Genomic DNA, 25566 nt, shown 5'->3' with positions numbered 1-25566 from the left:
AACGTACTGTTTAAAGTTTTTGGTATAAAACATCTTGGCTTTTCTAATGTTAAGGTGATATATGAAGTGCCATGCAAGTTTGAATTTTCCTAATCACTCTGTTTAAAGCGTGTAACCTATAAGCCTCCTGATATTTTTTTGTCAAATGCAAGTTAAATTTCTGCCTACTAAGCATTCCACATCAGACTGTCCGTGCTTTCAACAGCAGAGTTTGACTTGAGCAGACAGGAGAGTCGAACGAAGCAAAATCGCAGCCGTTGTCCTGCGCTACAGTTGAAACAATGTACTCTATTCATTAACAGTCTAAAAACTAATTTATAAAGAAAGATTTTGTATAGGAAATCTCGAGAACATCCGCTATATTTGCTTGAAATTATTCTTTAAAGCTTCAATTCTTTGTAAGCTATGTGAATTTTGTACACTGGATTCCGTTTTCTGTGTAACTTGAGGAATGCGCAACAAAATAATCCATAAATTCACATTATTTTTGGATAAAAACATGTATGCCGCTATCAGACCACGTTTCTTGAACACAAGCATTGACCAAGAATTTTTAGTTTGTGAGAGACCAACTTAGGAGAACTGCAATGATATTGAGTCAGAAAACACTGGGTTCCGTCACCAATGAGCATATTGAGCGGCTCGGTGTCTCTTAGGAGGATAACTGAAATTACAATTATTAAGGTGTTCCTTGCGGAATTCTTATTTCCCGGATCCATGTGAATGCACACTAGGTGCGTATGTATTTATCCAGGATAACTTTGATGAACATACACAAACAAGGAATCGAATAGCTTCTAAAGTGTTTATCTCACAGCGAGCTACTTAAAGCTTGTTGTGTGTTTTTAGATCTCAAATCCTGAGTTTAAATACACAGCAATCTTGAATTTATGTTAATCGAACATCGCTTAAGTCGTTCATAAAATGTTCAGTAGTCACCTACTGACATGTTAGCCTGATAGCAGAAGTCTAAGATAGTGGTCGCTGATCAAATTTACACACCATGGTAGCTTGCAATATAATCTTTGTAAGCTATGTGAATTTTGTACACTGGATTCCGTTTTCTGTGTAACTTGAGGAATGCGCAACAAAATAATCCATAAATTCACATTATTTTTGGATAAAAACATGTATGCCGCTATCAGACCACGTTTCTTGAACACAAGCATTGACCAAGAATTTTTAGTTTGTGAGAGACCAACTTAGGAGAACTGCAATGATATTGAGTCAGAAAACACTGGGTTCCGTCACCAATGAGCATATTGAGCGGCTCGGTGTCTCTTAGGAGGATAACTGAAATTACAATTATTAAGGTGTTTCTTGCAGAATTCTTGTTTCCCGGATCAAATTTACACACCATGTTAGCTTGCCATATAATTTGATGGTGAGACCCAAGTAATTGCACAAAACTGTCTAATCAAAGTGTACTTGTCCCTAAAACAAGGTGAAATAACGTCTCAGTTTTTATTTTCCATCTGATGCTCTAAAACACCGCCACAGTGTGAACATAAGCTGTCAAACAATGTTGCAAATGAGTGTATTTCGCTAAGATTTAAACACATTGGCAGACAAATTATGGTTTTCTAGTTGTGGTTGGATGACAAGACCTTGTGTTCTCTTCCTTAGCTGCCTAACTGACACCAGAAAGGCTTGAAATCAGTAATTATATCACGCATGTTTAATGAAGCCTTCAAGGCTATATTCTCTGGAGGGTTTGACGGTGTTGGGGGTGGACTTCAGCCATTTTCACATAGTCTTCCACTTGGAGGTGTTTCAAGCCAACTACAAATGAGTGCCGTATGATTTTAATACACAAAAACTGGTTCTTTTATTCCGTAAACAAACACGGCATATCTGTGGTCATACACAAACTTGACTTTCTCTAAAAATTTTTCAAAGTTACCCCTCTACATATTCTTTAATATAGATTGAAGCCATATAAAACCATATCTGTAATGACCATAAGAAAAATCTCGCAAAAACAGTGATGTTTGTCAACTCTTCGTGAATTGCACTACGACCCCCTGAGCATAGTCCTATTTTTTGTTGCGCGGAAACGAACAAAATAACCCATGAGTTACACTAAATTCAACAAAGTTGAGTGCTTTTCCGTGACATCAATTCAGCACGACTCATGTATTTTCAACTGCGCAGGAAATACCTGAAAACCGATGTCGCACCTTGATGAGGCTCACTGTTAATTTTTGTTTCAGCTTCATATTTCTTTCGGCAGCAACCGATGGCCTATTACGCTGGAATTGAAGGGTAGGTTCAACCAAAGTATTTTACTTGATTGATCTTGAACACAGTTACGTGACCACATGATCTGAGCACGGTTCCACCAACCTACCAAAACATTTCAGAGTTTAAAGGTCGATGACATATTGTACGCGTTGTGAGCTTAACACGCTACTTTTGATATTTATTGCTTTGAACCGGTTACCCCACAATTCCGAATAGATTGTAACCATTTAACTCAAATATCACAGGTCATACATTATTATCAAGGAATTTTAAACGGTTAGGCGCAAACTAAACCTGCCAAAGTAGGACGAGCTCTTGAATATGAATCATTCGCTACTCAAAGTCCAAAAACTGCTCACAGTGCCAACAATTTACAAGAAGCTCCAAAAGCGTAATAATTCGCACAATGAGTAAGCCCGCCATCGGAGAACTGACCGCTTGAGGAGCCAGTCAACTCGTGACCAAGTGATGGTAAATTCATGATTAAAAGTTATTTGATGCTATATCCTGTTCAATTATGAGTTAATCAAACTGCCGATCAACCGCTCGTGGCCGACCGATTAAGTCTTCAGCTATCGACAACGAGCCTACTGGTCAGTGCATGGGTTCGTCTCGTGGAACACTCATTACAACTGATCCCCGGTAAAGATGAAGCAGTTCTAAAGCTCTTATTGGTTTTTCAGTTCAGACTGGTTTCATTTCCATGATGAGATCTTGGTTGAAAAATATATGACCTCCTGGCAATACCAACTAAATTTATTTCTTTGGTACTTCCGATAGTCTTTGCTTCTTACCAAATCCGAATTTTTTTGTTTTTCAGCGGAACAACAGGCTCACGAATGGTCATCTTGTCTGCTGAAGGAAAGCAACTGGGGCAGTCAGAAGGACCCCATACAAACTATTGGGTAAATAGATGCATGTATTCCCGTTAAAATTTTGAATATTTCGGAGACTAACTACGAATCCACGCATAAACAATTATTCATAATGTTATGTCAGAGCACCATTGAACACCACATAACCAAGATGTAACCATAGTATTATGTGGTGCCAAAGAAAGCACACGCAGGTTTTTTAGACGGATTCGTAATTTCGGGTTCAGTTTGATGAGGGCGGAAGATGATTCGTACTTGGTTGGCTCTATCCTCTTTAGAGTTATCCGTTATGGCGAATTGGTCTTGGAACTCGACGATTCGGAACCCCGTTTATTAGCTCACACATCCTGTGGCTGGAGATGTACAAAAGATGATTATCTATTGCCTGTATGAGCCAGTGATCGAGGGTGACGTGACCGCTCTATATGATAATCCCATAGGTACACTGACTGCACAGACATGCAAAACGTCGATTTTGTTGCATTTCTGTATTTGATCCGTTTTCGGACAAAAGACACCTCCAGCTAAGAAGTACCTTAAGAAAGACAGCCTTGAAGATAAAAATCAGGTTCAAACGCACTCTCTGTTACTCAGGTTTACTTATCCAAGCATGAACTTGTGCCGATACAGATAGGGTTGCGTCCGTCCCCCTTGCTGGTATTTGTATATGCTCCAGCTGTAGATTTCCTGTTTAAACACATGACAGAAAGCTGTTGCTCTGTGTTTCACAAACGGCCATATAAAGGCCAAAATGAATCTTTGCGCAGTATCAGCCGCCAAGAAGAGGTAGTCAGGAGTCAAGGAGGGCAACGGTGCTTCGGCTTTGGATACGTCGTTTTGAAACCTTGCCGTTCCAAACAATGTGTTGGCAGGTTTTCAAGCGACGAATGTCTATTATTGCAGCTGTAAATTTCCTGGGTCCTCTCCCTGCACGCGATATCATACCCGAATTGAAACCACCATTTCTTCACTAAGGAATTTAATTAATTTCGCTGGTATTTATAACGTAGGTAATCACCTTCGTTCCACTGGACTGGTAAGCTAACCGCGCCCTTCCACATGCATTATGCTGACGTTGTGGATCACGGTACGGCCACTGCGGTTTGCGGATGTCTGAGGTTATTTCTTTTAAGGAAAAAAATTCCGTAACAGCGTATGTATTTGTTCACTACGATCATTTCACAGATGAACGGGGTCAGTCGCAGGAGGTACCGACCGGTTCATGAACTTGTTTGACCTTAAAAGATGCGGAAACTCACTACCACCATACTTAATGATTGTACACACCTTCCATAGACAGCCATATACACGAAGAAGAAAGTGTATTCTCAGTTGGTCGGTGATAACTAACTCCTCGGTCAGTTAACTTAGAAATATGTCTAATTATTCAGTGAAGAGAATATCGGAGCAGGACTTCCGCTGTGTACTAGAAGTAGGCGCAATTTTTTGGAGTAGTCAACACCCTGGCACATGTAACCAACTGCAGTTTGGCTTCTGAGCGAAACTACACCGTTTTTTTCACTACAAAATCCAGATAAGCAATACGACAATGAAGAACGTGCAATTAGTCAGCAAATTTGAACAAAGTTGTGGTACAACCAGAGAAAATGGTAAGAGCTGGAGAAGACTCTCATACATCATTAAAACAAGAAAGCAATGACTGAATCATCAAGACATCAAAATAAAAAGGAATGTACATACTCCAAACTGTTTGCTTCTTATACTATGCTCTCACTCCACCCGACAAAATGACGGACCCTTCTTACTTTTTAGCACCTTGGAATGGAAGAGGCTGCCCGTAGAGTTGTGATGCTTGCTGATGATGCCTTGAAAGCAGCTGGGCTACCAAAAGAAACTCCATTTAAGGCGCTGGTAAGATTTTAGTGCACGCACTGTTTGCAAATGAATCATAAATACTTAAGAACACGGAACCTACCTGATTATTTTTCCATTGTCTATCGCTATTTCATATATTTTAAATGTCGAGACGTCCTATGATCAGCCCCATAATTGCGCCATGTGATTGGAAACGGATATAATAAAACATACGGTGGTGACAATGAATAGAAACGGCAGAAAATGCTTAAGAAGATATCTTTTGTTGTGTAGCTAAAGTGCGAGTATTCCAATATGCCAGCTAGTCAGCTGGAGCGTTGTTCAGAACCTCAGCCTTTTTCCATTAGGAGCTCGAAAATTTGGCCGATAAAAGTTCTGAACCTTGTGCATCCATCCTCGACTTGCTCGAAAGATCGCTTGCTTCCGAAGTAAATAATGTTGTACTACCTTGTCTCGCGATACTTCTCCGGGTGTTTTTGACGCTGATATACCTCGATTCACTCTTCCTATAGCTTTAATTTTTCATAGTGCTGGTACGCTCAAACATCCGTTGCTAAGTTACACGTTGATTGATGTTAATAAGGTTACTCATCTGGATCCTACTAATTGCACAGCTAGCTGCTACAGAAGCAATTGTTCGCCCCTTGGATTTTCACCATCCTGTTATGAACAAATATCGACTTTATCTTTATGGTTCATTAGGCTGGCGTTAAAAATTGCATGAGGTCCGGAGGATCAGATACTGATTTCTTCAATAGCTTCGGCGCATGTGGATGTGGACGGACTTGGATAACTACCGTCCCACTCACGCTGACCATGCTGTCTTGCAACACCTCGTTTTAACGATGCTAATCGAACACGAATAGCGCGTGTTAGTCGCTGCATGGAAAAGAATCTTCCCATCCACTGCTCCAACGAGATTGGTTGACGCACACGACAATAAAGATGTTAGCTAATACAACTAATTGTGTCCTCCATCTCGCCCTAAGAACAGTCGAGCTACTTGTACAGACGTAGTACACTAAGTATAAGGTTGCTAAAAATTCTTTGACAGCCGATGACCGGTTTCGCGATGTCTCGAAACCAACCGAAACATTAGGAAACATGATGCAGTACAGTCAGTTACTTATAAACATCGTAAACAAGCGAATGAGTTAGGTTCCAGATGAGCTTCTAGAAAAACCAAATTCGTTGGCAAATGAGTGTATTATGTTATTCGAGCTACTTCACTTTTCATTGGAAGTGAGCGCTAGAGCAAGCGGACCGTGCTGTTCTTTTAGTCGTCTCCCTTGGAGAGAGAGGAGATTCACTGCAATTATTTTTCAAACCGGATGAATATGTCCACTTTTGGAAGCTTGCTTTATTGTAGAAACTATTTTAAGCTTCATTCACTAAATAACTTACCAAACTTTTATAACCTCCAAATTACTGACACGCTAAATCTCAAGCGGCCGTCTAAGCAAGACATGGTGACGTCAAAGTCAGTTCTTCAAATATCTGTGTATATGGATTAGTTTAGTCAGAAAAATACACATCCCTTCCAATAGTGGCTTATAAATGGAATAAAATGCATTCTGAAGGGTGTTAGACAAACGATTTAAAGACCCCTAGTTTACTCTTGATAAAGAAACTTAACTGACATGTTTAGGGAAACCTAAACATTCATTTTAGTGACCGACCCTCGCAGGTTCCTTGCAATTCATCCTCAAAGGGTGAGCCGAATACTTCCAAACAGATTGACCACATACCTTCAACAAAAATAGACACATTAAACTCAACTCACCCCTTTGTATCTTCCTCTAAAATGAGCTTCATCATGAATACGTCAATACTTTTTGCTTAAATTGGTTCATTCTTTGGCTTTCACATCGTTTTCTTGATCTTATGATTTCAGGGCCTGGCACTAAGCGGAGTTAACACAGAGTCAAACTGCTTGCAAATTATTGAAGCAGTTCGAAAGATCCGCCCAGGGATCGCTGAAAAAATCCACGCCTGCAATGATGCTGTTGGAACCCTAGTAACGGCAACCGACGAAGGTATTTTCATTATATCTCAAACCTACAACCGCACAGGCATTTCACACTTGTGCGTCAATCTTTTATATAATTTTGTTTAGCTTACTCCATAGTAAAATGCTCCTCTGGAATGGGTCTTAGATGAGAAATTCCTAAAGATTATAAACAAATAACTAAATTAGTTCAGATAAACATTCGTCTGCAAACGAAAGAGATGGTAACGGAAAATTCTGTTGGAATGAGGGCTTCAGCTAAGAGGATAAAGCTCTCGTTTCTAATGTGCTTCGGCCAAATATGTCTTGGTTCGTCTAGAACGACTGAAAGACGGTGAACTCTTTTCCTTGATACGACATAAGTTTGGTGGGGATGCCTGGATTGTCCCTACCGGTTAATAAACACAAAACCCAGTTAAGAGTAGGTGAAAACCCCTTTAAAAACCGACTAATTTGAAATCAAGTTTTTATTTACATGCATGGCCCAATGGGTGTTCAGGTATGAAATAAGACATGTGAAATGCTGGGGGCCAAGTCTGCCTCATGAACCCGAAAAATAACGAAGAAGGTTCAAGCCGATGCGTCCATTTTGTAAGAAGTATCATTTCAAGTGAAGTAATTGTGCCTTCGTTCTGTTACAAACTTCAACCTGACTTTTTCTATCCAGACGACAATGCCATTAGGAGCTTTCAAAGTGCAAAAAACCCTGGCGGGAAACACAATCCAGGCACCGATCAAACAACCATCTTCACATTAGCATGTCAACAGGCTGGAACCGATAAACAATAATAGATGTTTGCCGACCAGTGACGGAAAGTCAGAATGACCAACTGACATCCGCACCGAACCGCGGTGGACTTTATTGTAGAGCAAATCTAAGACTGCATCGCATGCTGAAATGCAACACAGAGGCCAACATCTATCGGTCGGACAACAAAGGAGCAAATCATTAGTTTACAAATTGCGAAACCGAGAAATGTTCCATACATCCGAATGACATCAAACAAAGCTGACAGTTGTGCAGACCTTCATAAAACGAGTGCTGCCTGCCACAGCTAAACTGTCCAAGTAGTTTACGGAAAATTGTAAGGTTGTCTGAGTTTTGCTCAAAAAATGATTATTGAAGAAAGTTCGTTTACCCACTGATAGTTATACATATTTCGTTCCCTCCTGGTAGAACATAAGACCTATCAGGGTGGAAACTAATGTGTGAAGTAACAATTTTTTTTTATATAGATGCGATTGTCCTGATTGCTGGAACTGGATCAATTTGCAAGCTGATTCGAAAAAATTTGAGTTTTGTTCGCATCGGAGGTCTTGGTTACCTTTTGGGCGATGAAGGATCAGGTAATTGTGTCAACTTTTTAATAACTTTAAAGTTACAGCATTACTCGTATAATGAATAAGTATAATCCAATACACCGGACCCCTTTGTTTGGTAACACGCGGTGCTTAATTGCAGCTTTCTAATGGCAAAAACTATTTAAAAACATTCGTTTGGTCATTGCTAGACGGCTTCCATTTGGCACCGTAATTAAACCAACGGCTCCTAAAACCCATTTCCATTGGCTTAACAAATAATACGTTTAATGATTGGCGCATTTGTCTCGTGAGCTTTCAGAGGAACGTGCCCGCCAGTGCTAAAACGTTCATTGGACGAATCCATTCACTTTTCGATTTCGGGGTCAGTTTTAAAGTACATCGCTTCATATAGTTGTTGGGAGTAGTAGTGGCCCAGATTCTGTAGATGACACCATTTGAAGTTCGCATGATAGATTGAATTTGTTTGGTTTAGTGGAATGATATTATTTATGGAAACAAGGCTATAGCTCCTTAGGGAAGAGCTTGAGACTTTTCATTCGTGTAGATCACATTGTGTTTGTTTCTAAACAAACTAAAAACCATCGAGTAGCATAAATACGTCCCATATAATTTGGATTGGGGGCAAGCAGCTGGTTCTTACAAAAAAACAATTCAATGCCTGAAGTAGCCTGCATTCATATGTCGCTAACCTTGGTAAATATAAAAGGCTTCTCCAAAGTTTGTAGCCTGGAGTAATCAGAACTACAGAAAAACTGGGAAATGAATGTGAGAGGAGAGTTAAAATCGGTGTTCAGTCAAACAATGCACTCAAGATCACTTTGAACGGGAGCAATTTCTGTGCTAATGTTATTCATCTGATACATCCAACGCCTTGTAATTCTAATGTAAATATTACTTATTGTAAATAAATTGGCTTTAACCCACTAATCATGAGTCCAAAACAGGCGACTTTGTCAGGAGGTTCCATCTGTGTAGGAGTTGTCTGTTCTATCCAGCTTTTTCAGGGTAGGCAAGCACTTTATTAACAGTATCAGCAAGCTTCCCAGCATCATACAACTTTCAACATAAAAGCTCAGACTCAACCATTTTTCAGTCATTTGTACTGCATCAACTGATTCGCCCTGTCCTCGTGCTTATTTCACCATTTCCTAAGGTGATTCAGTTTCATAGAATCCGTGCTTTCGTATAGTGCACAAATTGCCATTAGAAAGGCTACCTTTCTCAAATCTTCCAGTAGATCTAATTTTCAGGACGATGAAATATTGAACGCTCATGACTAAACTCAATACTGTATGGAAAAATAAATCAGTCAGGAGAATGCCTCAACTAATGGCGTCCATGACATGTGTGTGTGAATGGAGGAATAAAACATATCAAATGGAATACAAGGATTTCTAACGGATTTGACTAAAATGCCTCTTCTGGACAAGCATTGGATCAAACCTCGTATTATATTACCTAGAATGTTTGCCATCCACGTAGAGTAGTGAATCTTGATTAATTAGGTGTACGAAATAAGGTCAACCATATCACCTGGTCTTGCTGCTGGACTCCTAATTGACTCCTTAATTGAACCAGGACCGTGACTGATCCCTTCCAGTGTCTTTTTTTTATGAAACAAAGATTCATAATCCGACTTCCACTTCCCTTTTGAAATCACCGCTTGAGTTTCCCCGTTCACTAAATTTAACCCCCCCCCCACAAGATCAACATCCAGTGTCTGAATGTTTTTTCTATCGTGTCAGTCATCGTCATCATTGTCAGCTATAATAACCACGTACTTGTCGTGCAGTAGCTGTGGCTGCCACACTTTGTTCACCGATGATTCAGGGAGATGGGGTAGGTAGCCACTTACAACGTCAGTCAAAAGACTTCGACAACCCACTATGGCTGTTGCCTTCTTGCCGCTCATTAGGTAGGCTTAATTCTATGGTTTCCGTCATTCTTAAGCTCTACTTAAACACCGGATTTTATGCACCTGCAAAACACGCTTATTTGCAAGTTACGCTAATGTTCACGGGAAATTCAACTAAACCTCTCGCTTGAAATATTCTCCAAATGAATGGGCCCCACAAAGACCACTTCATTTTTCAGCTAGTATGACGTCCATGATTTTTGACATATATCTTGGTATATATTGGGCTCAATTTTGTCCCACAAAATATGATTCTTTCACGTTGCATGGTGTTTGACACATTCGAAAAAACTTCGGGTAGGATTTTGTTCACTATAGATTGCAGGTTCAGTTTTTAGCCTGGAACATGATCAGTGAGGATTTTGTCAATGGAAGTATTTCTCAGTGTTCGTGACAGCACTATGGGGATTGCAGTAATCTCCTCCTAGTTTATCTGAGTTTTTTGTTGGAACTTGCTCAAGAGTATCATGTCTAAATTTCACTTTACAGCCTTTTGGATTGCACACCAAGCCATCATGACCTACATCAAGACCACTGAGGGGCTTTATCATGACCAATTTGGCACACAAATGTTGACCCAAGCCATTTACAAACACTTCAACATCAGTCATCACCACGAGCTGCTGCCGCATTTCCATGAAAACATCAACAAGACATTTATCGCACAACTTTGTAGACCAATCGCTGAAGGTGAGTTGCTTCTTGACTCGATTCAAGTATGTCGATTACATAGGCATGGAAAATTTTCAACCCTTAGAGCTCGGAAGCTAACCGTGGATTTTCCTGAGGTTCACATAGTGTAGCATGTTTGACTTATGGAGTTATTGCGGGGGAAACCAAATCTTAAATTAATTTGCATGCAATCAGTCACCGTAATGTCTTATTACGAATTACCGGAGGTGAGAGTACTCTTTTTTGTTTGAAGTGAATCGATTACCCAGACGACACAGAAACAAAGCAGACATGCACTCAAGAACAATATAAATGCTTCATCCATTCTAAAGGTGAAGCACTCTTTTCAGGTGTTGAAACCGAAAAGTGAAACAAAAAAATAAATGATCTGCCCGGTTTCTTCATTTCTTTTAAGGGATATATGTTTCGGATGTAAGCAACACTCAGGCGATCGAAAATGATTTGATGGAGCGGCACGTACATAATCAGGGCTCATTCAACGAATCCATACTTCAAAACAACCAAATTTTTCAGCAGATATAATTGCGCTGGTTTTCGCAAAGATGTGAACAGTCAGGCACATCTTCTACAACACTAAAGTAAATTTTTTGTCCGGTAATCATAGAAATCTATAGAAAAGACCTGAGGATTTTTTAATAAGGGTTTCGGCTAGCCACGTGTAACAGCCTGATAACTGGGAACTTTCACCAAGTACACATAACCTTCGTCTAGTGACATCTACTTGCGGTTTCTCCACCTTGTCTGCTTGTGTAGGACAGTGAATGGGTTGATGAATTTGTTGTAATAGAACATAGCTTAAAGTATGAGAAATGTGTTCGAATGCTTTACGTGAAAGGATTCAATCTGATGCTTATCGCCATCTGGCCATCGGTAATTCAGAACCATTCAAATGCGGCAGAATCTGTTATCATCCCAGAAGATTCTTTCGTCGATAACCGAAGCTCTGGTTAGAAGGGTTCTTATTTTGCGCTGCTATTCTACATGCTTTCCCCAGTATGCGGTGGTGCAAAAGTTTGCTTCACCAATTCGAACCACTTTGGGGTTGCGCTCATCCATTTTTGCTATTTTTCACCGAAGCTAACAGCCTATTTTTTGGTTGCGCAGCGCGACGGAAAGTATCAAACACATCTTACGCAGACTTAAAGCGAGCCAGACAGTGCCACATTCTCTTAACAAACTGAGCTTTTGGGTTTATAAAGTTGAAGAACCCGCTACTTCTTGGTAATAGCACAATTTGAAGTGGTGCCAAATTTTGGCAGTTTTCCACTGTTTCACCTTCGATGATCGGGCAAACCAAATCAGGAGCCGATCTCTCGACCCGTTAGATGTTAGTTTTAATTCATCTTAGCAATAAAGCGTCAAGCATAAGCCCAACAGAGACAACTGGGTGTGATTTTGTCAGTTTAAATCCTCCCGCACACTTAGACGCCACACCTTGGAAGTGCCTCGGAATAAGTGTTTGGCGCAGTGGTCCCATGAGTGCGCATTTTTTTTATCCAAGCCAACGAAGGAATTAATGTTTAATGGCCGACTGGAACCTCATGATAATTTTCTTTTTTTTCGCAGCTGCTCGTGAGGGAGACTTAGTTTGTAAACAAATCTTTTTCGAGGCTGGTCTGCATCTGGGTCGCCACGTGTCTGTTGCTGTGCGAAACGCTGATAAGGTGAGCAATTCAACCAATACGTAATTGTGACCCAAATATAAATGCGTAATTTTTCATCCTTGTGCAACATTGCTGTTTTGAACACGTCATATTCTGTTCTTTTTCGACTCATGTACTCCTTTAAACCGTTACTTGCTGCTTTTTTACCACAACAGGAGGGTCTTATAGCTCCTGAGGGCATGGATGTTATCTGCTGTGGATCAGTATTTAAAAGTTGGGACCTTCTAGAAACAGGTAAGCGATTTCCGTCTAACCTGTTGGCATACGGCCTCTCATATTTGCACAGTTTAGTCAAATAGAAGACTTACGTGTACAGAAAATGCCCAAATGTAAAGTTTTACCGGTCGTAGTTTCACAGTCATCTCCTCTTTCACTTGATCGATGCGATAAAGAGTTACAAACGAGGTCAATGGACTTATAATCTTTGACGTATACTTTATTCCACGTTAGGTTTCCGGGCCGGTGTTCAACCCAGACATATTTCAGACTGTCGGAAAGGCAGACTTCATCTTCGCCTGCTCCAGACCACCGCTGCATTTGGTGCAGCTATTGTTGCTGCCAAAGTAGAACTGGGAATCCAAATTCCAAGGCCGGAAGATGTCACAAAATTGATATGCGACATCGTCATGTCCGAAGAAGACCCACAACGGCACCCTTGATTTCTCAGCTTAGGAATTTCCCTTTCTACTATGTATATACTACCCATTCCCTACGCCAACTCTGCATCGCGAGGTAGCAGGAAGCATATGAGCAACACTGGCATTCTCTGATATTTAGGTGAAGGAACTGCACTCACACCGAAGGGTTTAATCAACCTTTGGAAAAGCTTTCTAATACCCTGTGATTTGCCTCTTGCAATTTTCATCCAATTCTTCTACTACCTCACTGTAACCAAACTTAGATTTCGCTTTTGTTGAGGTCTTTGCTTTGGCTCCCCGGTCTGCTGACAAGTCCACCATAACATTTTTCTATTCATATGAAACGCCCCAGCAATAAACCGTATTTTACTCACGATATGCGTATCGTATTGGTTGACACATTCGTGCATGTCACTAAAACAAGCACAACAAGGAAACTCCTCACAAGGTTACTGAAAAGGATGACCAGCAAAGCACTTGATTGGGTATCTGCGTAACACACTACTCATAAGGTTTCTGAAAATTCTTTCAAGAGTTTTGATCAACACTATAAACAGTGTGTCTTAGCACTGCACTGAGATACTGACCTATCGCACCAAATGCAAAACGAGGCAACCTGGTTTAGCATATTCAGTCAAAATAGAACATCACAAACGAAAGGTTCAGCTGAGATTGGTCAGAAAATGGGTGTATTTTGCTGATTTGAGGATCTTTTCGTGCGAAACATTTGTTAGGTCTGGAACACAGAAAGCTTGTGAGGTAAATGTAGCCGCATTTGAAACCCAGGAGATAAGTACAAATACCGCGGCTCAGGACTTGAATTTAGTTTGAACTTGAAAGAATGAAACGCACAGGCGGAAAATCAATACCAACAATAGAAAACATGCGCCAATTCTCTAAAATACTGCATGCTTAGCAGAATTTTGAGTATATTTATAAAAGTCAGGCTTTGATAATCATTGTTATTCACAACCTACGAAGTCTTTCTACTCGACTCAGAAGATATTTCAACAGAAATTAGGTAGCGTAGTAAAACATTAATTAGTTTTATATAAATATGCCCCATTTTACGTGTTCAAATCATAGTAAAATCGCAAAGCATTTCAGCGGGACCGTTTTAGTAAAAAGCCATGTAACCTACTCTGTCGATTATGATGCAACTGTCTGTCTTTCGTCTCAAAACCGGGAACATTGCCCAAATGAACTGCAAACTCCAGATTTGAACAGAAATGTAGTCGACTGTTTGCAGCAGCGCTGCTAAAACCATGAGTATGTCATACAACCAGGGTTCGTGTAATCCGCTCCGGAATTCAAAATCTATCATTGCGGTTGAAGTCGTTATTCTGTAGAATTCAATATCTGGAAATATTGGTGGGCAATCTAACAAAATTCTGGCGACTAAATCGATTCCTTTATATAGTTGGTGCTTAATCAGAATAACAAGAGCAGGTTATTCCTGTCTTGATAATATCCTCAGCTCGTTCAACCTACAAACATACGTACACGTCGTAAAAGTCCGCCGTGGAATGAGGTGGACAGAGCATGCTGCAGCACATGTACGGAGCAGGGACCAATAATAGCCGAATTTTGTTCAGTATTACTTAGATTGTTGAACTACTGGATCAGGGTTTCTAGGGCATGGATTCTAATTGGCATTTAGTTTGAAGGGGCCATGTCACGTAAACAGATCCTTCCGGTTTGCTATTTCATTACACAAAACAGGTACCTTGCAACTCGCTTACGTTTAAACTGACAAATAGGCTGCATAATGCGCCTTGCCAGGGGCGTCCGCAACTTGATCAACGCGACGACAACTCCCGTACCACAGAACTCCAAACTTAATTTTCTGATAGTTTATGTTTGAACTCGTCAGCCGTTGACTTATTCGGACAGTTTGACTACCTGTGACTAGCCATGGTAACAGACAATAGAAATGGAATAAGCAGTTTCCGAAATGCTGAATCCAAGTACGTGGGAGGGAAAATATTCACTGTCTTGGCCTGACTCCAAATATCTTTCATATTCATGGAATATGTACTTGGACTTCTCATTACAAAAAATTAGATTCTGTATTCTACCAATTACGAAGCTATGGGTACAGAATCTGAGATAGGATAAGATATATGATCTCAATATGTAATTCAGATCAGTTTACCCATACGCAGTAATTCACCTCAAGATCAAAGACGGAATTATTAGATTGGTTAACATTCGAAGATTTCGAATGGCTAGAAGTCACAATGACATTGCGCTCACTGAGCAAGCAGAAAAGCTTTACAGGCCATATTACATAAAAGACGCACTGCTGGAGGTCCTGGAAAATTACAACGTGAGCTTCAATACCAAATCATTTGCGAACGAAGACTCTTCTTCTCAGTAGTTCCCTTTCAGAATAATACGGCAATAGGACAAAGGCTCGAAGTTCTGTTGACATTTTGCTTTTGTCTATTTAGATATAAATTGTAAAACATGAATAGGAATAAATAGCAATTAAACAATGAGACTGAACCAACTGTATAGGGGTCAATCAGGCTCGGTTCATACGTCCAAGGCGAGTAGATAGCTTGTGGCAGGGACCTTGGGAGATTACGTGCAATGTGCAGAACTTATTGGAGATGGACTTGTCTCGTTGATTATAGCAGCTAAGTACTTCTGACCGATTTCAGCACGTAATTTTATGGTATTTGACTGTGGTTAGGTAGTTCCCCCTAAACTGCAATCTGATAAAAAAACTTTATTTTACTGAGTGGTCAGGCCTCCGCTAGGGTTTGGCATGATGTGGGCGTTGATAAATTCCTCTCTTAATCGTTATATATCAGTGTCCCTTTTGGGAACTTTTTTCCTACAGATATAGTGAGGAATGCAAATAAACTTGTTGCAGAGGGACAAAGTGCGCACCACGCTTCTTTGAAGCTACGGAATTAAGACCGCAGGACTTTAAATATTGGGTAATGAAACCAATCAGGTGACCCATTGACCCACGTATCTCTCACTCAACCCCTTCTCTTCTTTTTCTTTCACTAAAGAGTACCGCGGGATTTTCGGTACCATATAAATTTTTGACGTAACAGTCAAGAGGACCAACCAGTGAAAACATACTTTGTTCGGTACTTTCGTCCTTCTCATAGCTTACACGGATTTGCTCAACTACCTGAAACTTCTTTTCGATGTACAGATTTTTTGCTTTCTTAGCACAATAGTCAGTTCAGTGAGGCAGAATAGCTTTGGGTGGTAGAACAAGCAACCGGCTGTGTACTTTCGGATTACATTCACGGTATAATAGAAGGTTTTTGTCTGTTCAGTTTATTCGTAGCAAGGGGCTAAAACCACTAGTGTAGGTTCCCAGTATTTCAGCCGTGTGGATACGTTTTTGAAATTACGTTCCTCCACCAAGTACGAAACATTGCTTCGTGGTGATATACCTTAGTTCAGACCAACCGACAACAAGTCTTAGTACTTCGCCTAGTAAAACATTGAATAGGTTTGAAACCTACTTGTCTAGATTTATAGAAAAATTCCATATGAGGTCCTCGTTTGAAACAGGTGCGATACAGTCAAGCGGGTTACCCATGGAATTTGTATGACAATAATGATTGGGAAGTTCTGTCGTTAGCTAAAGAATGGAATGTTCTGGTTTAAGGTTAATCATTCTAAGATCTTTTGAATCTTTTTAGATTTTGCAGTTCTTTTCGGGTTGCCAGCTACTGGTTTCGATTTTTCACTGAAAAGAGTTTTTGGGTGATGATCAGAATTATTGCAATACTTCGGTAACATGAACCTCGAAGATTATTTTGCTATTTTCATTCAAGACCAAACAGCTCATGGTACTTTGACTTTTGCAACCTGGGAAGGTATGAACTGTCAAATGTAAAAAATTCTTTTGTGATTGGTGTTGATATGGACGGACGGTGTAGCTGTTTATTGTCCTCTGGAGAGTTTTCTCATGTTCTTCCTCTGTAAAACTAAGCAGAAACTTGATACACGCCCAGATTCTGTCGCACTTTACAAATGCAGCATACTGGTGCTGGCAGACCCTCGATGCTTCAGTTTATTTAAAGACAGATAAATTTAGTGCGTCTCAATTTATGAGCAACCAGCAACCAAAATCGTTCAGCTCCAGCACCCTGTCGGTACCTAACTGCCAGGCCACCAGAAGGAAGCACGACGACTGGGATAATACCAGGTTGCCCAAACCTAGATAGGGGAAGTCAAGAGGCGGAGGTCGGGTTCAAAACACCGACCTTGCGGTCAGTAAACTTGCAATCCAGTCATTGAGCCATTTCGCCCCGGAAAATTCAAAATTCAAATGTATGGTTCCTTCAAAATAACAGTCTCCTGCAAATTCATCAGAAGTGGGCATCTTTTGTGTACTGAGGACCAAATGAAACAAGAAGAGAGATTTATAACCGAAACTTTGATCGATAACAAAGTCCCGATAACAGATCCGCTCAATGCATGAGGTGCATCTTACCTTCGAAAAAGGTGATCTCCTCCTTGAAGAGGTTGACTTATTCACAGCACTCCACAGTATCAGTCAGTAAGACTAAGACGACTAGGGTTCAATAAATCAGCTGATACCTCTGCCGTTCAAGAAGGGTATTCAGTTAAACGACAACGAACGTTAGCTACTAGCTCATCCTTTCTCCAATACTATTTATCAGTTCATACAAGTTTGCGGTGACATGTAGATCGGTAAAGTTGAACAAAATCTGTATCGGAGAATTTACAAACTGCCATCCCAAACTGCAGCCAACAGCGCAATCCAATAACATAGGAACCCGCATTAATAGCTGTTTGCCATCCTCACTGAGAGCACAATGCATGTTCCAGAGAGACTGCAAGCCTGACCAGGCCATTTTGTCTACGATATTAGTACGTGATATGACATCAGTACGTCCATCCATCACTTAAAATATATCGATAAAATATGCAAAAATGTATCCATCCGAAAATGATTCCGTTGATCCAATTTCTCCGGGCAAAACCTTTGTTTGGTACTAATCTATCTGAATGGAGAAGTTCGTCTCACTTTCCGAATCGTATAAGAGTTTACTTTCTACGAGAATTATCAAAAATATTGCATCCCCTAATAGATACCCAATCTCTGTTTTAACAAGCTGTGTATTTTTTAAAGCGTTTCTAAAAGAAACTTTTGTCCCTAGCAAATTCCTCTGCCTTAGTTTAACGATGATTCCCATAAAGTTTTTGGTGGCCAGTAGTAATTACTCTGATAACAAACGTCGCCCAGTTCCAACCTGTCTATTTGATACAGCAAGTTGGTATACTGTTAAAACGACTGATAATTGAAACAGGCTGCATGGTTATCACAGTTCAGATACAGGCTTCACCATCACTATCATCGACAGCATGACTTTAGTGTTCAGCACTTCACTTACTTCATTATTTTACTTACATTTACACGAGAGGAAAACACTGTTACTTATCTCCATATCAGGTTAGTTGATTTACGCATATTCAAAGTCCCTTGTTGGTATTCATTATTCATTAACTTATGACGCTACCGATTTAGTCCTCAAATATTTGGCTTTTGCAATTTACCCCTCATCTCGATCAATGTCGAGTTACTAATGTTGATTAGTGGGACTGGAGATAGAGAATGAACAGTGCTGTTTACCTGGCACCATCGGATAAACTGTTCTAAACATCTACATATTCCCCTCATACGTACTCTGTTCAACGTGTTTCATTACTAGGTGTTTTCATTCTGCTAGATGTTTTTGGCGTTTAGCTGCGCATTTATTCAAAAAGCTTCTTGCTGGTAGAGGGTAATGTTGGACAAGTGAATCTTCACGCACTGTTGATTTTTGGCCAGTATAAATGAAACTATATCTTGCATCACTTGTAAAAGAATGAGTTGTTTGACAGATAAACCGGAGGAATCACTGAAAACTGATTACTTCATTCTTTGAGCTAGTTTTCGCCTATAGTTTCATTGAGGGATTCATTGCAGTCGACTACAAGACTAAGGTGCTATATCACTTTAAATAATTTTCAAGTATATCAGAAACCAACTCAACTTCGTTTGAGCTAGTTGTATGATACTTCACATATTTGTTAATTTAACTGCTTGGCAATGATTCGTCGGTGCTTATTGTTGCCTGAATATTGGGTGTTCTACTGGATGGGAGAAGCGTAGGAAATCTGACAACCCCCACACATAGAAATAACCGTGGCTCTACTTTGGGTTAAAAAGGTGCAAAAAAGCGACAGCAAGTGCAACTTGAGCTAGCTTTACAAAATTCCAAAACTATTTTGTAATGGATGCTGACTTCGAAACTAATCTATAAAATAATGAAAGTTTTCCCATAGCTTTTACGAAAGAATCCGGAGTTTTAGCGTCAAAAGAGAAAGTGATCGTAAAAAAGATAAAGCACTGGAATATTTTGGACTAACTGTTGACGATCTTGCACCAATCATCCTTACGGGCATCCAAATATTTTCATGTTTCTGATCGACACATACGATGATCTATTATCAATTCTCAAGTTGTAATAAGAAGAATAGATCCCAATTTTCTGTGCTAGGTCTTATGCGGGATCTTAAAAAAAACTTGGAAGATTATAGCAAGCAAAATCGCACAGCCAACGTAACTTGTTCTGCTGTCATCAAACAAGAGAAAAGTATTGAAGTTAGTTGGGAACCATGCAATGTTTCTTCATACTTCAAACAAATTGCCACCCTAGAAGCACAAAGTGTTCATAGTATGTATGGTGGCATAAAATTGAGAACCATAACTGTTCAGTATATTGTGTCTTGACTATCAGATAACTCCCAAACAGCAGACATATGTACGGCTGTTTCGACTTTACTTTGAATATGCGATATAAATGCACTATAGGTCGTACTCGCATTGACGTCAGTCCTTCTGGACAAGTGCTCATCATGAGGGCATTTCGTAGAAACATCCGTATCTATGCTAGTTAGTTCATTCGTTGGATCGACCAGGCAACTCATTAAGTTGAGGTACCTTGTCAGCAGAATAAACTCTAAAAAATATGATGCTGGTTGCTGCAGGCTTCTTTCTGGAGAACAGAATTTTGGATCGATCCGGCTAATCGTCGGGATGCAGATGCTTGAGGAAGCTAACCGCCACTTCTTATTCTATTGTAAGTCATATGTTATCAGTTTCCATTTTTTGCGACTACCGGCACACCCACAAGATTGAGGTTGTAATCTAAAACACAGAAACCTATTTACTTGTTTTTGGTTGAGGTATAAGCTGCATAAACTGATTTTTCTATTTTAGCCGTGAACATATTGGCTAATAGAGGCGGGAGTGGATACCACATTACTACACCATCAAAAAAGGTGGCAAAATTTTCCAGTTAAATGAACTGAAGCTGACTTGTACTTAAATGTGTTCAAAGAATAATTGTTTTAGTTTCTGATCTCATTATTTCTTACGAATTCGCAAATGTAGTCCGTGGCAGAGATCACACGTCAGTGGGAAATGACATCGTCCAACTTGAGAACTGTTATGCCTGCTGGTTGGACTGGCCCAAATACTGTTGTGTTATTCAGTGTATTTTACTTTATGCAGCGTAGGAGTTTTGATAAAAATGCTTATACCGATGCCCCTTGTCTTCTTGGTTTTCATTTTTTGGAAACTGTTGTTCTTGTGAATTGTGGGTTCTGTGTCATTTTCTATTCATAGATGTCTTGCTTCCTCCAGTTCTTGAAATTTGATGTTCCTAGCTTTTCTGGAACTCTTCCCAGCTGACGTGCTCCTCTTCTCTTATAAACAGTATACTCTGATTTAGTTGTGTGTTTCTGGCAAACTTCGAAGCGCACAAGCCAGTCAACCTATCAATAAATATGAGTGTGCCTGAAGGTCAGATAACTGTGCGACTAAACTTTTGTAATGTATATTTATGTCAGAACATCATGGTTTGTTCCTCAAAACACAATTACAACCTTAAATATCCATCTGTTATGTGGTTAATTCATATCTGTGTGTTTCTGGATCACTTGTGAACAATCCATGGGCATCAGAAATGTCTTCTTATTTCATTGTGACATATAGCCCTCTGATGGCAGCCGATTATTTGAACACAGTTTTAAAAAACAACGCGTTCCATCACAACCAATCTTATCCGTTTTTTGTATTTGATCCTTCAATGCTTTTGTTGTAGCAAGGAATCGAATTAGTCTAGATTTTCCACAATTTTTTCCGCAAACTAATGCAAATCTGGTTTCAACCAAGTCCTTACCAACTAGCTATATTGCTATACTTTTAATTTTGATTGAAGTCAAATTCCCTGCATTTAGTTGTCAGCTAAGCATGGAAAAATATGACTTACTGATATTGAAACATTATGCAACGTACAACAAGGACTAATGGTTGTATGTCTACAGTCCTTAATTGTTTGTACCGTTCATCTAAAAGTTGTCTTTCAGATTTTCTGACCTCTGGTGGTGTTTTGAAGTGATCCAACCCAGACACACACATTGTATTGGAGTAAACCCATCAGCCTTGGAAGCTTATGAGTTTCAGCTTTTCCTGAAAAACTAGGGGTCAACTCACAGCACAAACCAAACAAGCTGATTCAGTACTCATAAGTTTGCTGAAAACTCTTCGGCACATTCAGCTGAAGCGTACAGTCGTAAAAACAAAAGACTCGGCTGTATTCATTTTAGTTTTCTGTTAAAACCGAATTTGTATGAAGGTGAGAGTACTTATCGGTAAACTGATTCACCTCCAATCGCGAAAATACAAACAACAGGCGGAGAGAGTGTGACGGCTGGTCAGATTGATCAATAAAATCAGTTCTCTAGGAATTGTAGATTTAAACAAACCATTCCACGCTGCTTCCCCGAAAAAAAGTCGGTATCATGACGCCCACCTGACGTGATTACCGATTCGCATTGCGTCAATCTGTGAGTTGACGTCTTCCACAAAATTACCAAGCTTACTTGCATATAATAGTGAATTCGAATTTATCTACCATATTGTCTCCCCACATGCCTTGAACGTTACGGAAGCCAATAGCATTCACTTTTTGCATTTACATACGTAATTTATGTAATCATTTTTCGCTGATTTTCCAGGTCCACAGTTGGAACTGACTTAACAGTTTACTGAATCACGCTAATGCACGGATAAATGTGCCTGACGTTTCATTCTGCTTTGTGTACCATCCTTGCAAGTTTATTGGGCGAAGTCGTTTGCGTCACCCAGCCTCCGACCACAAAGAATAACCCGTTTGCAAGCCTGACCGACAGGAATTGTTGTCAGATTATATCATGGTAGAAATGCGCAACTAAACTCGCAATATAGTGACATGATCACCGTCGTTAGATTGTTGACCATTGATCGATGAAGAGACTGGGTACCTGATGCACAAAAATGAAAACAACCACCGGAATTCTGGATAATCCCCTACCAAAATAAAGAAAGGCGTAATCATCATCAACTTCGTTGGCCAACAGCCAGAAAGGCAAAGTCCATAAAGTGAATCCATGGTGACATTGGAAGAATGAAGACAAAAAGTAGACAAACGAATGGTTTACGTAAGGTGTGATTAATCCCACAGGATTTCCGAATGTCAGGCTTTATTCCCAGTGCTTAGTTTTACTAGTCTAATTGTGAATAAACGGGAGATTCAATTGATAAACAAATACATTAGTCATCACGTCGCTGAAAACTTTTCAGCAGCCCACGATTGGTTTTTTTCCTTCTTGATGCTCATCAGTTAGACTCAATCATCGATTTTCCGCCAACTTCATGTGCGATTTTAACCCAAATTGCACAAAATTAGCGAAATTCACTTGGTTGCAAACCAGTTTGGTTTTGACGGGAGGCTCACCTGAAATCTAGCTGCATCTTTCGTTTACAACGTCTGTAAACAATCTGTATTCAAGTGGAACATAAAGTTGGCAAAAACTTGGGGACTGCGTTTATCTGATGGGCCTCAAAAAGGTGAAACCGGTCTGTCGAAGGGTTTTCAACAACCTTACGTCTGTATATGTCCGGCGATATACAGAATATTGTATCACCTGAAACATGAGGCTGTCTGATGTATTATGTTCAGTTGCTCAAAAACATCATAGAAGAGGGATTTAGATATGTTACAAGTAAGACTTTTGTCGAGACCAGATTGGTATGCAAATGAGTATATTTCGCTGGAATCCAGTTGACTTTATGCTGCATGTATGCTGGTGCAAAGCATACTACATGAGGCAAGTAACAAGCCATTTATAGAGATTATGAAATTTGAAAATTTACTGAGGATTTTGTCCGGCAGATTTATAAAATTCTTTAGAGTGAAGTACACTCGTAATAAAATCAGGGCGATGATCTTCATAGCTATCACGGTCAAGTTTGAAATCGACACTGTGGTCAACCATAGTGTCCTCGGCCAAGAACCATGTAGCCTCTATTGAACAACCATCCATGCGGGGGACGTTCCACTGTCGGGTAGGTTGTATGCATATTTTCAACCGTTAGGATGGTTGTTTGCTTAGTTCGAAGCATCTCCTGGTCAAAACTATGTCCGTATTGATACTGACGCAGCGGCGGATACTACTGATGAGGTACGCGAGTAGTATGTGGTTTCTCGTAACCCCGCCTTGATCTAATGGGAGATGGGATTTAATACGGAATTTGCGGAATTGCTTTATAGCATTCGCTTAGATTTGCGTGATAAAAAATGATCATCCAGGAAAGTTGAAGGAGACTCGTTGAAGAAGAAGACGGATATTCAAAATCACTGGTAGACTAATCTACCTTGTTGCCCCATGCTGATGCACAATTGCAGCTTTTGACCGTAGTATTAACTCAGTAGCACTTCAATCTGACTTAAGTACAGAAAAACCTAGAGTGCATGACTTTTGTCAACGTGCACCTGAGGCCTAACGTAAGGCACCAAGCTAAATATTTTTTCCTACTGCATGACAATTAATTTATCGATTTGTCTGATCCGGTTGAAAAAAACGTTGGAGTGACTATGGGATAAGATTAACCATGGCTACTAATAGGTTGCAAGGTGTCTCACGAAAAGTTCTCAAAAAGTACATAATCAATGTTGCATAAATCGTAATCAAGGAGGTTTGATAAATAGGTAAATTATACGACAAACCTTATCAGCTCCTGCAGAGACTCAGTTCCAGCTGGCGAACTCAGTCCTCTTTTTCTAATATAGCTATTTCGACATCTGAACATTCTAACTTCTCAGAATAAAGTCGTCTGTAAAGTGGCCGAATTGGGTTGATATAACTGGATTAGCATTATTTGGTCTGGGATGCTTCAGGTATTCCTGGAAGAGTAGGTTCTGTTATCTAGTTTGTGTGCAAGTTCCGCCTTTCTTTTCTATCTTTATTTCTTTATCTCGATCCCACAACAATTCCAGAATCCTAACACCCGGACTTTGAGACTATAAAACGTCATATTACTGTAAGTCTTGTGACTGACAAATATGTAAGTTGGCTAGCTACCATACTGTGACCGTCTTAACAATTACTGAAACCTGGGAATCATAAGCATAAGCATCTCGGTCTTAAGTTAAATCTAGTGTATTTTTCATGTCTGATGCTTAGAAGTGGTGCGTCAATCACATACATACTTCAGAACAACTCATGGTACGACATGGCTTCAGAGCAATTTTGGAGCACAATCACTCTGTTAAGATGCTTTGGGACAATGCATTTTGTGGTCGGATCTTTATAGAAGCGGCGAATTCAGCAGTTCCGTTAAATGAAGTCGTTGAAAGCATACAAATTCGTACCAATGAATGTTTAGTCTGAGTTGGGGAATATAAGGACTAATTCTTCAAATCTTTGGCGACCTCCACTTTGACAAACTATTAGTGTCACTCAACTACAGTGTCTGCGGATGACCGTAGTTCCCAGTAGGAATTGTTTCTAGTAATCAGTTGGGTGACGCTGAATTACGAGGTAAACCCCAAAAGTCGAATTGCTCAGATGAAGGTGGGTCAATCAACGCGGTACTATGAATACACGTATAAAATAATAAAATCGTTCAAGCATCAAATCGTGGGGTTACGCCTGCTTCTATACACAGGTTTACGAGCTTCTTATTCAAAATAAGATACTTTACAAATAGGTAGGTAGGTAATACAACGCCTACACAAAGTTTACATCGACTCAAGACAAAGTAGCCACCAGATGGCGAAACCCGGTTGGCTGGTTCTAAACCAGACTTGTGGTGACAAGGTAAAAAAGCCGGTTTACATTCCGATCGAAACAAAAAGTGGCATAGGCGTAAGAGAGTAACAACAAACGGAGAACCACATTGTATATAATGAGAGTAGAGGAGAAGAATCAGGTTCACTCCTAAATGCTGGCATGGTTTTTCCTGATCTACCAACTCAACCCACCACTCTACAAGGAT

At 40.0% G+C, this 25566-nt stretch overlaps 2 protein-coding genes across 2 annotated transcripts in view; both read left to right on the top strand.

Moving 5' to 3' along the window:
- Nucleotides 1–2008: 2008 nt before the first annotated feature.
- On the top strand, nt 2009–13572 carry T265_01269 (hypothetical protein; the record flags this gene model as incomplete). The annotated part of the gene is made up of 9 exons (XM_009165254.1): nt 2009–2265; nt 3065–3149; nt 4893–4991; nt 6850–6991; nt 8200–8310; nt 10691–10891; nt 12461–12558; nt 12714–12792; nt 13009–13572. 9 exons carry the CDS (start codon nt 2240–2242, stop codon nt 13215–13217), a joined length of 1050 nt encoding a protein of 349 aa, XP_009163518.1.
- Nucleotides 13573–15420: 1848 nt separating this feature from the next.
- T265_01268 (hypothetical protein) overlaps nt 15421–25566 on the top strand; it is a gene marked incomplete at both ends in the record, with an annotated part of 31818 nt that continues 21672 nt past the window's right edge. Inside the window, one exon of the mRNA XM_009165253.1 lies at nt 15421–15525. Within this exon, the coding sequence (XP_009163517.1) occupies nt 15421–15525 (105 nt within the window). The remainder of the gene's footprint in view (nt 15526–25566) is intronic.

This window comes from Opisthorchis viverrini, assembly GCF_000715545.1.
Source record: "Opisthorchis viverrini unplaced genomic scaffold opera_v5_13, whole genome shotgun sequence".
Classification (NCBI taxonomy): Eukaryota; Metazoa; Platyhelminthes; class Trematoda; order Opisthorchiida; family Opisthorchiidae; genus Opisthorchis; species Opisthorchis viverrini.
Note: the sequence above shows the minus strand (reverse complement) of the source record. Positions and strands in the feature narration are given on the sequence as shown.